Genomic DNA, 13,614 nt, shown 5'->3' with positions numbered 1-13,614 from the left:
ATAACATTTTTAGTAGTTACTTCTACCACTCTATGTTCACATCAGCACCTGATTCGTTCCTCATCCTTTCTTAAAGGAAGAATATGCTAGACTTACACCCTGTTGATATTGTATCAATTTTAAATCCATGGAGAAAACATGTATCCATGCTAGTATCAACAATGTGATTGGGTGAGCCTTTTACCAACACATCCGCAGGATACTTTGTTATCTTGTTTTACGACAAATTAACCTGCAGGTAGCAGTCAAATAGTGGGCAGATGTTGGATACGATACTTTGTCATTATGGTTCCCTCTACAACAAGTCTTAATTTGAGTATTATTATGATTTGAAGCTATATACTCAAAAGTGATATTGTTACATAGATTACTTAGAAAATAGATGATTTAGTGTCAAGTAGCACACTGATTGTATGATAATGAAACTTAAGATAAATAAGTCACTTTGCATAAGGCAGGTTTCAAGTAGGATTCACTGTACAGATGTGTTGATGTCGCTTTTCTGGGTATCGATGTGGGAAGAACTGGAATGGAACGCTCGATCATTCATGATTACCAATATATGTGTTCACGTCTAACACAATATCTGGTGCTGTATGTGGACGACAAGAGCGGAAGAGAGAGCGGCCTGAAGCGATGAAGATCGGCAACGGGTCCACGCTTGGAGTTTCTGGCTTCTTCGCTTTGGCCTTACGATAACTCCCGGGGCTTGTCGCGTCGCGTGTCCTCTCATAGAACGTCGTTCGGGTTGTGGAGTAGCTTGATCCGCCAAATCCGCTTAGTTTTATTCACTAGGTAGGTGACTCACTGGCATCAAGACAAGGATAGCCCGGAGGGCGATGAGACCAGCTGTAAAGCTCGCGAAGAAGGAAGTATGTCAAGGGTGGAACTAGTATCATAGTTCTATCGACTCCACATTCCCGGCGTGTTCGGAGAGAGCTGTAAAAACTGACCAAAGTCGAGGCCGTGCAAGCTCGGTACGTCTGCGACCAATCCCTCCAACCATGATACTTCGTCAGACGTGGGAATCATCGGCTGAGCCGGTGACTCAGTGGTGGATGGCTCGTGATGATCTTCTAACAGCCCACTGAGCAACCTAGTGTCCGAACGCCGGCGGCGCTGGTAGAGAAGAATAAGTAGACGTGCGGTCCCATATGCTTCTCTCATACTTTCGGTGTCGTAAGTGGCAGAAACCAGTTTCAGAGTCTGCATCGCTTCCGGCAGAAGCTCCAATGCTGCACTCGTATCCATCTCAAGGAGAATACTAATCATTTGAAATGGCACATTGGCCACATGTTGCCACGGGGAACAATCCGAAGCCATACGGCGCGCGGCCCCGAGGCTTCGCTTCAGTTGCTCCACAACTCGCTCCATCGTAGCGGGGGAGGTCATGAGGTTTCTCATATGTAAGCGCCGGAGAAGACAGAGGACCAGATTACATTGAGCGAGAATAGATGGTGGTTGAGTGTGGTTACGGCTTAACGTCTGCAGCAGGAATTCCTCGATCTCTTCATCTTGTCGTCGATTCTCAGGCCCCAGGCTGGTGGAAAGCGGCAAGAGACCGAGAAGTTCTACGGTAAAATCTCCAGGTCTTGGCGAGGGCAGTGCTACCGCCTCGTGGGGGAACGAAACCCTGGAGAGGCCCAAATCGTACGAGATCCAGAGATTCAAATGTTGGGCGACTCCAATCAGCCGTTGCCGAGTGTCGAGATCATATGAGTCGCATGAGAAGCTTTGGTGAAGCTTGGAAGCTTCGATTAGATGCATCAAGGTGGAACTTGCAATCCAGGTTGGGTATGGTGGTGCTGTCATGCGCATATAAATCACCCGAAGTGCCCACGCGGTCACCACTTCTACTGATGGGGCTGTAGACCCGATATGTGTGTCTGTGATAGAGCGCGTCAGTTCCACCAGGTGAGCTTCGGTAATATTGATAGTAATCTCGGAGAAGAGCGCCCCAAGGGCAGCAACCCCTGCGAGCACGCCGTCATATGAATCGCCCTCTGCAGATGACTGCCAACGACCCTCCAAGCGGCGAAAGAACATTGCCGAGTCGATGAACCCATAGCATGGATCTACCTTGGCAAAGTAGACATTCGCCAGGGTCTTCATATGGTTCAGCGAGAGAATATCGACTATGGGTACGGCCAAAACCGCGCCAGTCGCTAGACCAGAAGGGGGGTTGCGTCTACCCACATTCCAGCCGAAGAGATTCAATTTGGGCGCGTTTGCTGGGTCCATCTTGAGACCAATCTTTCTAACAAACGCCGCACCCGAGTTCGCTTCCAATGACTCGGTGTAAGAGCCTGTATGCTCAGGACTTGGCCCAGGAATGGCAGGAAGATCTACCATTATACCAGTGGGCTTTGGCTTCATGCGACGCTCATTTTGGTAGTAACAATCATAGCCCCAACTGCTGCAGGTTGAACAGGGGGACTCTCCATTGCATTTTCTTTTCCGTTCGCGACAAGGTTCACAGGCAAAGCGCGATCGCTTGCGCTTTGAAGGGCCAGGATTGCTCGCCATAGCACTCTGCATTGGGAGGGAGTAGTAGTGAGGCGATACGCAGACAGGCTTAAAAAGCAATGGCGGGGGGACGGAAAGCGGCAGAAACCGCGGGCGGGAACGGCTCTTCTTATTCTTATGTGAGCGTCTTATAACCCTACCACGTGACCAGGCATCTCAGTGATTATAGCATGTGATGTCTATGGGAATCTCTATTCTGATGGGAAAAACATATGTACATACACCGTTATGGCATAAGTTTCGACTTCCCCCTTAATCGTGGCCCATATTTCTTAAATACCACCGGGATCGGGATCATAATGGCCGCCAAACATCCTATCAGAGTGCCCGCCCACTGCACCCCAAGATTCTTGAACATTTGCTTGGCAAATAGTGGAAAGCCGGCGGCGACGCTAGATCGGAGGATAATGTTTGCAGCAACAGTAGATGCGGCGCTACCAAATTCGTCAGCACTTTCAGATCTCACCATATACTAGCTTGTAACTTACAGCGGCAGATAGGAATCGACCAGGTAGTTGAAACAGGGAAGGAAGATACACAGGATGCCAAACCCGATCAGAACACCCGATGCAGTGGGGGCAAGCCAGTGAATTGTCGAAGTAAAGCCAGTCCAGCTGAACCTAATCCTGGCGTTAGCATTGTGTCGTTTCAAATATTCTACCGGCCTGCTCACCAAAATACTCCCACGGTGAAAATCGGGGCACCGACAATAGCAGGCGGCAACCGCCACTCGGGGACAGGTACGTTTTTGTTCGCTATCAACTTCTTCACGTAGATGGACTGCTGAGACAGAACAAATCCGCATGCTAACACTTGGCCAATGATCAGCCCAAAAAAGGTGAGGCCGCTGAGTCCGGGATTCATTCCATAGACTGACTCGAATACGTAGGGATAGGCTACCAGCAGGGCGTACACGAGTCCGTAAATGAAGGACATGTAGAGGGAGACAACCAAGATAATCGGCTCGGTGATCAACATTCGCAAGGGCCGCGTAAAATACTTCTCAAGCAACTCCTGAAAGTCAACTTTAACCGCTTCTTGCTTAGCATGGATCCCCCAGTTGGAGGTCTGTTGACGGAGAGCTTCTGCCTTTGAGATGAGGAGGCATGGAGCATAGGTTTCTTTCAGGAAGAGTACAAATACACTGCAACATGCGAAACCCATGAACGCTGGAATATAGAGTGTCCATCGCCAGCCAAGGAAGCTAGAGGAGATGAATCCGCCAATAAAGGGGCCACTAAAAGGGCCTACAAACACAGCGAGTGAGTAAACAGTGATAGCAGGCCCGCGGTGGATATTATTGAAGAGGTCTGATAGCACGGCTGGAACCACCGAGAGTTGACTGGCGCCAAACAGTCCAGCAAAGAAGCGACAGATGATGACAGTTTGAATATCTTTCGCGACAGCCGATGCAATGCTGAACACCGCAACACCGAACATACCCACAGTCAGGGGTAATCGCCGACCTATCAGCTCGGAAGAAGGCGCCCAAATCAATGGGCCAGATGCAAACCCGAGGACAAAGAGAGTCGTACCAAGGATCCCAACCTCGGTACTCACTCCAAACGCCTTCGCTACCCCAGCGGTTCCTGGGGCGAATACAGCGCTAGCGAACGATGAGATAAATGTGCCAAAGCACACCATAACTGAGGTATAGAGCCTAAACGGATGAAGGTTCGGGTTAGCCTAGATATCAGATAATCTGGGAAATCTACGTACTTCACTGGGAAGCTCCAGTTAAAGGGATGTTCCGGGTCGTCCGGGCCGTCGAATGTAACGATATAATCATCTTCGTCTGGTAATAGTGGAGGGAAAGCTTTCCCTTCTCCCATTGACAGAGGTGAACTTGGCTCTGACCTCTTTTCAGAGATATTAGTCTAGGTCAGGCCATCAGTTATTCTGGTATGGTTACCGGCAATTGGGATTGATCTTCGAGTATACCTGCGCCTCGATGTCACTATTTTCAACAGTGTTATCTGTTTGAGAACCCCTATCACTGCTCTCACTCCATATTGGGAGACTCATTTTGCGTAGTGGTGCTGGCGGCAATGTAAGCCACGCACCGGAAGTATATACGGCGTCAGAGACTTGACTCTGTCTCGTGTGCCGGTTCAACAACAGAAAAGTGACGTAAAAGCCAAATAGAGACCAAGGCGGTGGCGAGAGTCCGTCAAGCGAGACATACGGCGAAAGACATCATACTATAATGTTTTGGGCAAGCCCCCATGGCGCCTATAAAAAATTAATTTCGCATTCCAGGCGCAACGCTGACACCGCGGAGGTATCGGGTATTGCGGACGTTGTGAGACCAGTACTGTTTTCGAACACCTTGGTCGATCATGATTCATATGCAAAATGGCCTCGGCACGATTTTCTTCCTGGATCTCCGCAATAGCCGATAGATCTGGCTGAAAGGTCCTGTACAGGCCGAAATAGTCCAAGTATTTGAAGTTCAATGTGTATAAACACAGCCCAAAAGCCGCATCGCAGCTCTTACTGAGGCATAGAGGCCACTCTGAGAAATTGGTAGCGGTGGTAAATCAATTTGACTATAAAAATGGTTACTATTCGACAAAGCCACAGTACCTAGATTATTATGGCTATTGCTTCGCTGGTTACTGTAATAGTGTCCGTACCCGCATGAAAAGCGGGTGGGTGACAAGAAATAAAAAACCTTGCGGGATAGAGAGTCTATCTCTGAGCAATCCCTTCCTGGAGTGTTTGATCTACGGTTTTCTAAATTCCATACTAATCGCATGAAAAATGTTCGTTGATACTCAGGCTAAAAAAGGAACTATCACAGGAGACCGCTTGGAGCCCGCGGAAGCAGCATAAAATAAAGAAGTTAGAGACGACCAAAGAAGAATTACTTCTAGAGGTACTAAGTAAACTGTCAAGTACTCATCACACGCTGACTGACTTCGCTATGTAATCCTTATCACGAGAGAAATATCAGACCAGATTTGTACAATTGATTCTTCTGCAGCCGCTGCCACATTGGCAACTGGATTGCATTCTCATATGTGCTCTTACTTCTAGGTAAATGACAGAATATAGGAGTATGCATTGGATAATGTGGTATCTAAACTGGGGGCTCTTGATGCGTTTACGTGGATGAATGCGTAGAAGACACATGATTATATATAAATTGGGCGCCCAGCATTGCAGCTGACGTTTAAAGAGTATAATACGCCGAACGCAGCCAGAGAAATCCGAAAATGTGAACATACTGGTAAACACGATAAATAAAACCTAATTGACAGTAATGACATTTGTATCAAATGCAACCAAGTCCTACTACTAGCCCTACCGTCTAGCAGACATAAGAAAACAGCATACGGAGTAGAAGTCCACTCTAATCATCCGTACAAGCACGTAATTCTCCCAGAGTCTAGTATTCTCAGGATCTACTTTCTTACAGGTCGGGCAATTGGACCCTAGTGGGGATTGGTCATATATTCTCGCCGGATCTCCGATTCTGACGCAATCACCGACATATTGCGCGGTCGCAACTAGCTACCATTTGAGGCAGGTGCTAACAAACACCTAATAGATATAACCTTAGTATTATCATTAGCAGGATAATTCCTTGCTGTACCCACCGAGTATTCACTGCAGGGTGGCCAACCAGGGTCTTTACTTGATCAGGAAGTTGAAGACAGTGAAGAAAACAAGAAGCGAGGGAATCCAAAAAAAAAGCAAAAAAAGAGCGAAGGGCAAGGCTAATGCAGGAAGCAGGCTTTTGATTCCGTGAAGAAAATATAAATTACTAGTGGCAATAGCCCTACCTGGGGCTGAGATGCAGATGTGCAAGCTGCACCCTGAGCTGGGGGTTTTACGAGAGACTAGAACAGATTAGGTCTTATTCTGCGCCATACGAAAAATAATCCCAGTAGCAAAGAGTGGGTCACTGGCGTAATTAATGAACCGATGTTATGCATAACGGTTTTTCAAGGATGACTTGGCTCGTGTCCGCCAAGGGTATCTGCATACAGCTGCAGACATTCTAGATCTCGAAGGCTCCCATCCGTTTTGTTCAAAGGCGCTGAAGATCATAAACTGCGTAGGATCTGCACTGAAAATATTTCACGTACTGAGTACTGTCACACTATGCAGTGTCATAGTCTCTATGCATTGTCATAGCTTGGCCGCTTCTTCCCGCAGCCATACCCGCTGTGGTGAACTGAACTGGAAACCCTAATTCGGCTTCCAACTGTAGGCATTTGTGTTTTTTCTGTGTCTTAGACCCACTAATAATGCGTTTTTGTATGTAAATCTTGACAGTGCATGTCAATTATGACCACTGCACTGTCACAGTTCCTCCTTTTTGAGATGCTTCAAGCTGATCCTTAGGTGACGCGTTGAGCATCACAATGTCAAATCACAAAATCGGAATCGTGCATGAGGGTGATGTTTTGAAGAATGTATCAACCACTATAGCTGAACTGTGACAGGGGGTATGGTATCGTCGTGGTCCAGACTCAATGGCAAATCGAGCAGCCAGAGAATTGTTACAATGCTGGATTGTATATATAAACGGTCGAAATCAAAAGTTTGATGTTTGAACCAACTTCTAAAATCATCAAATTCACAAAAGCAATTCAAGTTCATAGATACCCTTCACAGTTTTCACTAGCACGATTCCGTTTTCAGAGCAGTCCTCTTATATAAAATTCCAACACAAAAGTTCAAACCAAACTCCAAAAAGTCTTTTCACCATGAAGTACTCCATTCCAGCCACGCCCTCCGGCACCGCTCATGCCCACGTCGCTATTATCGGTATGGGACCTCGTGGAACCAGCGCACTGGAACGTCTCTGCGCTTCTGCGACAGAATTCCTCGCGCCTGGTGCGCGACTAACGGTTCACGTCGTCGACCCATCGCCCCCAGGAGCCGGCCGTGTTTGGCGCACCGCCCAGTCGTCGGAGCTACTGATGAACACGGTGACTTCCCAAGTTACCTTGTACACTGACAAGAGCGTGGTTTGCTCGGGACCGATACGCGAGGGACCAAGTCTGTATGAATGGGCAACCGATGCTAAACTTGGGTTGGGTCCGGACGAATACCCAACTCGGGCACAGTACGGCCATTATTTAGAATGGGTCTTCCGCGAGGTAGTTCGCAACGCCCCACCTGAGGTTGAGGTTGAGGTCCACGCTGCCCGCGCAGCTAGCCTCGATGACACGCCGGATGGCCGCCAGACGCTTACTCTATCTACTGGCCGCACTTTGTCCGGTTTGTCTGCTGTGGTTCTCGCCCAGGGCCATCTACCGCTAGTCGCCGATGCACAGTTACAGCAGCTCACTGCATATGCCGATCAGAATGGCCTGCGTCATATCACGCCCTCCAATCCCGCAGATGTTGACCTATCCTCCCTCAAGCCTGGCGAGCCAATCTTTCTGCGCGGTCTCGGTCTTAATTTCTTCGACTACATGGCCTTGCTGACTACAGGCCGTGGCGGTCGGTTCACTCGTACGCCTAACGGATTGCGCTACCACCCCTCAGGAAGGGAGCCTCGCATGTACGCTGGCTCACGTCGCGGCATTCCATATCAAGCACGCGGTGACAATGCAAAGGGCGCATACGGCCGTCACATGCCACTCATCTTCACTGAGGAGGTGATCGATGGTTTCCGCCAGCGCGCCGACTCCGGCAACGCACCAAACTTCCTGAAGGAAATTTGGCCGCTTGTCTCAAAGGAGGTCGAAACGGTCTATTACGAAGCCTTGTTGAGACAACATGGATTCGAGCTCGGTGACTTTAGGAATCGTTTCCTTGCCACTGCACACAAGAGCCCTGAGGAAGCCCAAGTCCTCACCGACTTCGGCATTACTGAGGAGAACCGCTGGTCCTGGGACCGCATTTCCCGACCATACGGCGAACGCACCTTTACAGCTGGTGCCTGGCGGGACTGGATGTTGGAGTACCTACGGGAGGATGCCAAAGAGGCCTCTCTTGGAAACGTCAACGGACCTCTGAAGGCAGCACTGGATGTGATGCGCGATCTGCGCAACGAGCTGCGACTCATTGTAGACCACGCCGGATTGTCAGGTCTCTCACACCGAGACCACCTGGACCGCTGGTACACACCACTAAACGCCTTTCTGTCCATCGGACCCCCTCGTCAGCGCATTGAGCAAATGATCGCCTTGATCGAGGCCGGCATTCTAGATGTTCTCGGCCCACGGCCACAAGCCCGTGCCGAGGATGGGGCCTGGACTGTGTACTCTCCCGAAGTACCCGGACTGAACGTCCGTGTTACTACCCTCATTGAAGCACGCCTACCGGAGCCGAGCCTTAGACATACTGCCGACGAGCTTCTCTCCCATCTGCTGAAGACGGGCCAGTGCCGCCCTCACACAGTCGACGGCTACGAAACCGGAGGTCTCGATATCACGCTCAGCCCGTACCGTCTCATCGATGCAGAAGGTCGTGCACACGCAAGGCGGTTCGCCGTCGGTGTCCCCACTGAAGGTGTCCACTGGGTCACTGCAGCTGGAGCAAGACCAGGTGTTAACTCAGTGACTCTGTCAGACACTGATGCAGTGGCTCGAGCTGCTCTATCTGCGGCAGTAAGTGAAAATACCGTTGTGGAGCGTCAGACGGAGATCAAGGCATGGCCAAATGTTGAGGTCTCCGAGGTTACTGTTCTGGAAGTTGGAGTCTGATTCAAAAATGTTAATGAATGTTTACGGTTTCGTGATTTATAATGTTGGCGCATGATAGATATGAATTTGAATACAACCTTTATTTGAAGAACTTGGTGTTGCTTTCGACGGGCTCGCAATCGGTGCATCTAGTAGGATTATAATATTTCAGTCCTTAGTACTCTTGTCGTCCCATTCCCCTGACATACATTATTTCCTTTGCCGCTTGCTTCTTTTCACTTATACTGTTTGGTCTGAATTAGCGCTCGTGTGTTCGAATGCTCAGAGGTTAACCTGCTCTGCATGACGAAGTTCATGAGCCAGACCCCGACCACGGCAGGCGGAGAGGATCTGCCTTACGTTCTAATGTGACTCAATTGAGCGCCCATATGGCCATCGGAGACGCATAATAAGAGTCCGAAAGAAAATGGTACAGGAAGCTTCAAAGATACGATAAAATTGTGAAACTGTCTATTTCATAACAATCATACAAGGTAGACTCCGCAAGGCAAGGTGCACAGAGGAAAGACTCGACCCCAATATCTAGTAATCTTGTTCAAAGCCCAGTTTCCTCTGGTCGCCTATATTCACCCTTTTCAATCATTTCATTAATCGTCCTTTCTGTTACCATCATTGCTTCAACACCGGCTGGTGTGCCACAGTACACTGTTGAGTGCAACACCGCCTCTCTAATCTCCAGTTCCGAGACACCGTTGTTGATCGCGCCGCGAGTGTGTAGTGCCAGCTCCAGCCACGCTTTCTGTGCGATAATTATGCCAATTGCTACAAGCAGATCAATATGTGCTACATTTAATCACCCATGGCGGGGAGATACACGTACTTAAGAGACTGCGCTGTTTCCTATCCAGGCCGGGGCGTTGCCAGACATTGCCCCATGCGTACTCGGTGATGAGCTGTTGCCCGGGCCGCGTGAATGGCGTTGCATTGTTCCATGCTCGGTCGACATACTCATGACCGAGGACGGCTCGGCGCATCTTGAGCCCCTCTTCCAGGAGTTCTCGGTGCAACTCATCGATTTTCGGATCAGTGGCCATTGTAACAAATTTTATTAGGTAATAAAAGATACGATAATGGGAGTCAGGGTCGGTAAAGCAAGGCCGTGTGCCTCAGTTCTTCTCGTAAATCACGGCTGATAGATTTAGACTTGTTGAATCACGCTTCCTCAAACCGAGGGGCAGATGGAAGCGCCAAATATGTCCTCATAACTACTTCACATGGGGAATCGTCAACAGTCCCCCGAGTCCAGCCAAGGCAAGACCCTGTCACCGAGATCCACTGTCTGCAGTCATCGCGCTAACATGCAACAGATCCACATACACCAAATCCTGAACTCAAACACGCAGCAAGTGTCATCGTATTTATGTAACGGATGTTACCGGTCCTTGGCACATGCAGAGTGGGTCTTGTTTTTCTCGGCCCGCAATAACCGCTCCGACCCGTAACCTTGTCCGCGGCCCTTCCGCAGCGCCCGCAATTGTGCCGCACCCGGTCTCCATGACCGCACCGCTCCCGAGTCACACCTTCCGCCTCCTTCTTTCGGCATGGTCTTGCCCTATTGTAGGACTTCTTGATACCTGAGGCTGGCAATGTGACCCTGAGGAGACATGTACAATAGTAGTGTTGAGTCCACATCCATTTGATAAACATTAGTTTTCCTTTTCCTCTTTCTCACTAGGAATGGAAGCAGGACTGCATTTGTACAGTTCAAGCAAATCTCGCTGCGTATACCGTGATGGTTCAGCATATCTAGGCTTCGTTATGACTGGTCAGTGAGGGAACTATATATCTAATAGGTTGACTTACCGAGAGAGCAGTTACAGCTGCTTTTACTGTTAAACAAAGACAATCTTTGGACTGGCTTGATGACATTGAACAACTCTACATACGGTGGGTTGTGTGTCCCCCTTGCTATCAATTCGGTATCTGGCTCGAAGGCGCTTGTTTTAGGGCTAGGACGATCATCTTTAGGTAAGCTCCCAGGACGAGAGGGCCGCGGTGCTCATACAACACTCAAGAGAACATTAAAGCAGCCATGCAACACCAATGTACGATAGAGCAGAGGTAAGATGGAGTATGAACTACCGGGACGAGTATCAAAGGATTCATTACGAAGGAACGAAGTGGCAGACACGGAAGCCATCACCAATTAAGACTACAAGCAGCTATTCCTCACCAATTATCCAGAAGCATCTTCACCATTACCTTGTGTCAGCATTCCCAGGCAAGCGGGTTTCTCATGCCTGCAGCCACCTATGACGAAGTTACGACAATGTATATCACCTAGAGAACAAGCACCGTTCGAACCTGTACAAAGGGCTTAGACGACGCTATCAATCCAACCATGCAAGGATGCCGGCATTCGACTCAGTTTGGGGGGGAACACCAAGCTATCTTACAACGGCCAACTGTTGGCGACTATAGAAACTCTAAGGTATAGCAGTGGAGGGACTGGCAGGCACGCTTGGAAAAGCAACTCAGAACATGATAGCGATGTCATTAAACCAGCCAACCAACTTGTTTTTGCAATAACTTCCAATGCCCACGAGGCAACAGAATGAACAACATGTTTCCTCTAAAGCGCACCAACACTACTTAGTATCCCGTGGTATCACGGCCCCACTGTCGATCCGACTCATTCCCTTACATTTTGCTGTCGGTCACGCGGACTACTCTAGAACTTCGGCCGATAAAGAACTAACCACGGCAACTGCACATGGCGAAGACGAAGCGTGCTATTCGGCTTTCAGCTATGAAAACCCCACTATACGATCTGTTAACAAGTGGACTATATGCACCGTGTTGCTATTACAGCGTGCTTGCGACTCGTTAGGCATCCGATAGGATTAGTGAAGCCTGGCTCGCCGTACGAAATACGTTTGCTCTGCAGGATTTTACGCCAAGGTTGCATCGCAGGCGAGCGATTTTCGAAGACACCCTTTGCCAAGAGAGTATTAGCTCATATACCTCACCGACGCGTGGAAGGATCACGACGCCAAGTAACAAGTATGTCTTGAGGGAGCCAGAGATGTGGTATGATCTCATAAGAAACTCATGGAAGGGCAGGGCCCTAACACAAAAGCTCATGCCTTGAGGGCGGTGGTAATAGGGCCAGCTACTACAAAAGCTCTGCGACTCAGATATTGTCTAATATCAAGGAAATGAGGATACATAAACGGCACATGGAGGGACAGGAAACTACCACAAGGACCGCTACCGCGAAGCCCACCTATTACATTCTACGCAGCTCTGCTACAAAGGCCAGAATCAAAGGGCGGGTTTTAGTGGGACTGGACCATACGTACTTTGGACACAAGGTTGCAAATCAATGCTCTAATTACCAAATGTAGAGGAGCCGTTTACGACAACACAGAGCTTGTTTAAACCATAGCCTTCTATAGCACAAGTGGTAGTGAGATATTCGCAGGACTTCGCATATATACTTTACACTATTAATTAGGCATGGAATTTCAGCTACTACCTAAGGATCTTATATAACTCACGATCCCACTATTGTGGGATGAGTGCTGCGATTGATAGATTGGAAAGCTCCAATGGTACTCTTTTCGAGAAATGGAGCGGCACTACTGCAAATGGCATGGTATGTTCCCTTATCTAAGCTTATTTTTCGAATCTTAATTCCCTGTCCATGTCGCATAGGGTCCCTACAGGCGTTCGCAGGTGGCTTGATGGTTCTTGCTCGGCAAACAGCCCCGACACACCCGTCAGAATAGAACTTTCGTGAAGAAAAGATAATTGACAAAAGTCAAGCATCCGAGGCCGTTGGGTCTCGGCAGCTTTCGGAAGATTGAAGCTTTCCAGCTACCCAGGCTTATATTCCTTCGGAATCCTTCAGTGCATTAATAACTGCCTTAATTCCCCTCACAAACATTAATTGGCATGGTTACAGTTTATACATTTGGAGCTGGGATCGGTAGTCATTTGGCCAATTAGAATTATTAACGTTAGGTAACAGAAACTGGTGGTTCAGGGTAGTCTTCATGCAGACTATATATAACAAGGCCTAGTCCATAGTTGGCTTTGCATCTAGGCACCTACCTAATCCTTCTCCGAGCTCAAATAAATTAGCCTCGGAAATCTCAATACGGAGTATGGTCTAGGAAAGCTGGTTGGTCCTAGCGCACCTTGACATATTTTGAAACCAATGAAGCATTCTCCAGAAACCATCCATGTCCATCACATAACGCCATTTGCTAACTATCATGCTTTGTAGGAACCCTGCAGCACGAGGCTTTAGAGGCCGGCCGTGTTGCGTAGGCCTCTTAGGACGCAGCGGTAAGACCGTGGTAGATTCTAAAAAAATACAATCTTGCAGAAATCCTAGGCTCCCCACGTCTTAAGATTGATTATCTTAGCGCAAGTTATTGTTTTTATAATGTAGGTTTCAGTCTTCTTTGATTAG

The 13,614-nt window shown here is 48.6% G+C and overlaps 3 protein-coding genes across 3 annotated transcripts; 1 reads left to right on the top strand and 2 right to left on the bottom strand.

The window, feature by feature from the left end:
- Positions 1-903: 903 nt before the first annotated feature.
- BDV38DRAFT_279854 (major facilitator superfamily domain-containing protein) lies at positions 904-4,551 on the bottom strand (the record flags this gene model as incomplete). Its single annotated transcript, XM_032059136.1, has 6 exons — positions 904-2,634; positions 2,807-2,960; positions 3,015-3,146; positions 3,200-4,186; positions 4,246-4,403; positions 4,468-4,551. The coding sequence occupies 6 exons, from the start codon at positions 4,549-4,551 to the stop codon at positions 904-906; spliced, it is 3,246 nt and encodes a 1,081-aa protein (XP_031916941.1).
- Positions 4,552-7,244: 2,693 nt separating this feature from the next.
- BDV38DRAFT_289929 (FAD-NAD(P)-binding-domain-containing protein) lies at positions 7,245-9,266 on the top strand (the record flags this gene model as incomplete). The annotated part of the gene is made up of 1 exon (XM_032061368.1): positions 7,245-9,266. The coding sequence occupies one exon, from the start codon at positions 7,245-7,247 to the stop codon at positions 9,192-9,194; it is 1,950 nt and encodes a 649-aa protein (XP_031916940.1). The 3' UTR covers positions 9,195-9,266.
- A 386-nt stretch (positions 9,267-9,652) lies between these two features.
- BDV38DRAFT_239580 (AhpD-like protein) lies at positions 9,653-10,503 on the bottom strand. Its single transcript, XM_032053776.1, has 2 exons — positions 10,015-10,503; positions 9,653-9,956 (listed from the first exon to the last, which is right to left on the bottom strand). The coding sequence occupies exons 1-2, from the start codon at positions 10,226-10,228 to the stop codon at positions 9,730-9,732; spliced, it is 441 nt and encodes a 146-aa protein (XP_031916939.1). The 5' UTR covers positions 10,229-10,503; the 3' UTR covers positions 9,653-9,729.
- Between the last annotated feature and the right edge of the window lie 3,111 nt (positions 10,504-13,614).

The sequence above is a fragment of the Aspergillus pseudotamarii genome (genome assembly GCF_009193445.1).
Source record: "Aspergillus pseudotamarii strain CBS 117625 unplaced genomic scaffold BDV38scaffold_10, whole genome shotgun sequence".
NCBI lineage: Eukaryota > Fungi > Ascomycota > Eurotiomycetes > Eurotiales > Aspergillaceae > Aspergillus > Aspergillus pseudotamarii.
Note: the sequence above shows the minus strand (reverse complement) of the source record. Positions and strands in the feature narration are given on the sequence as shown.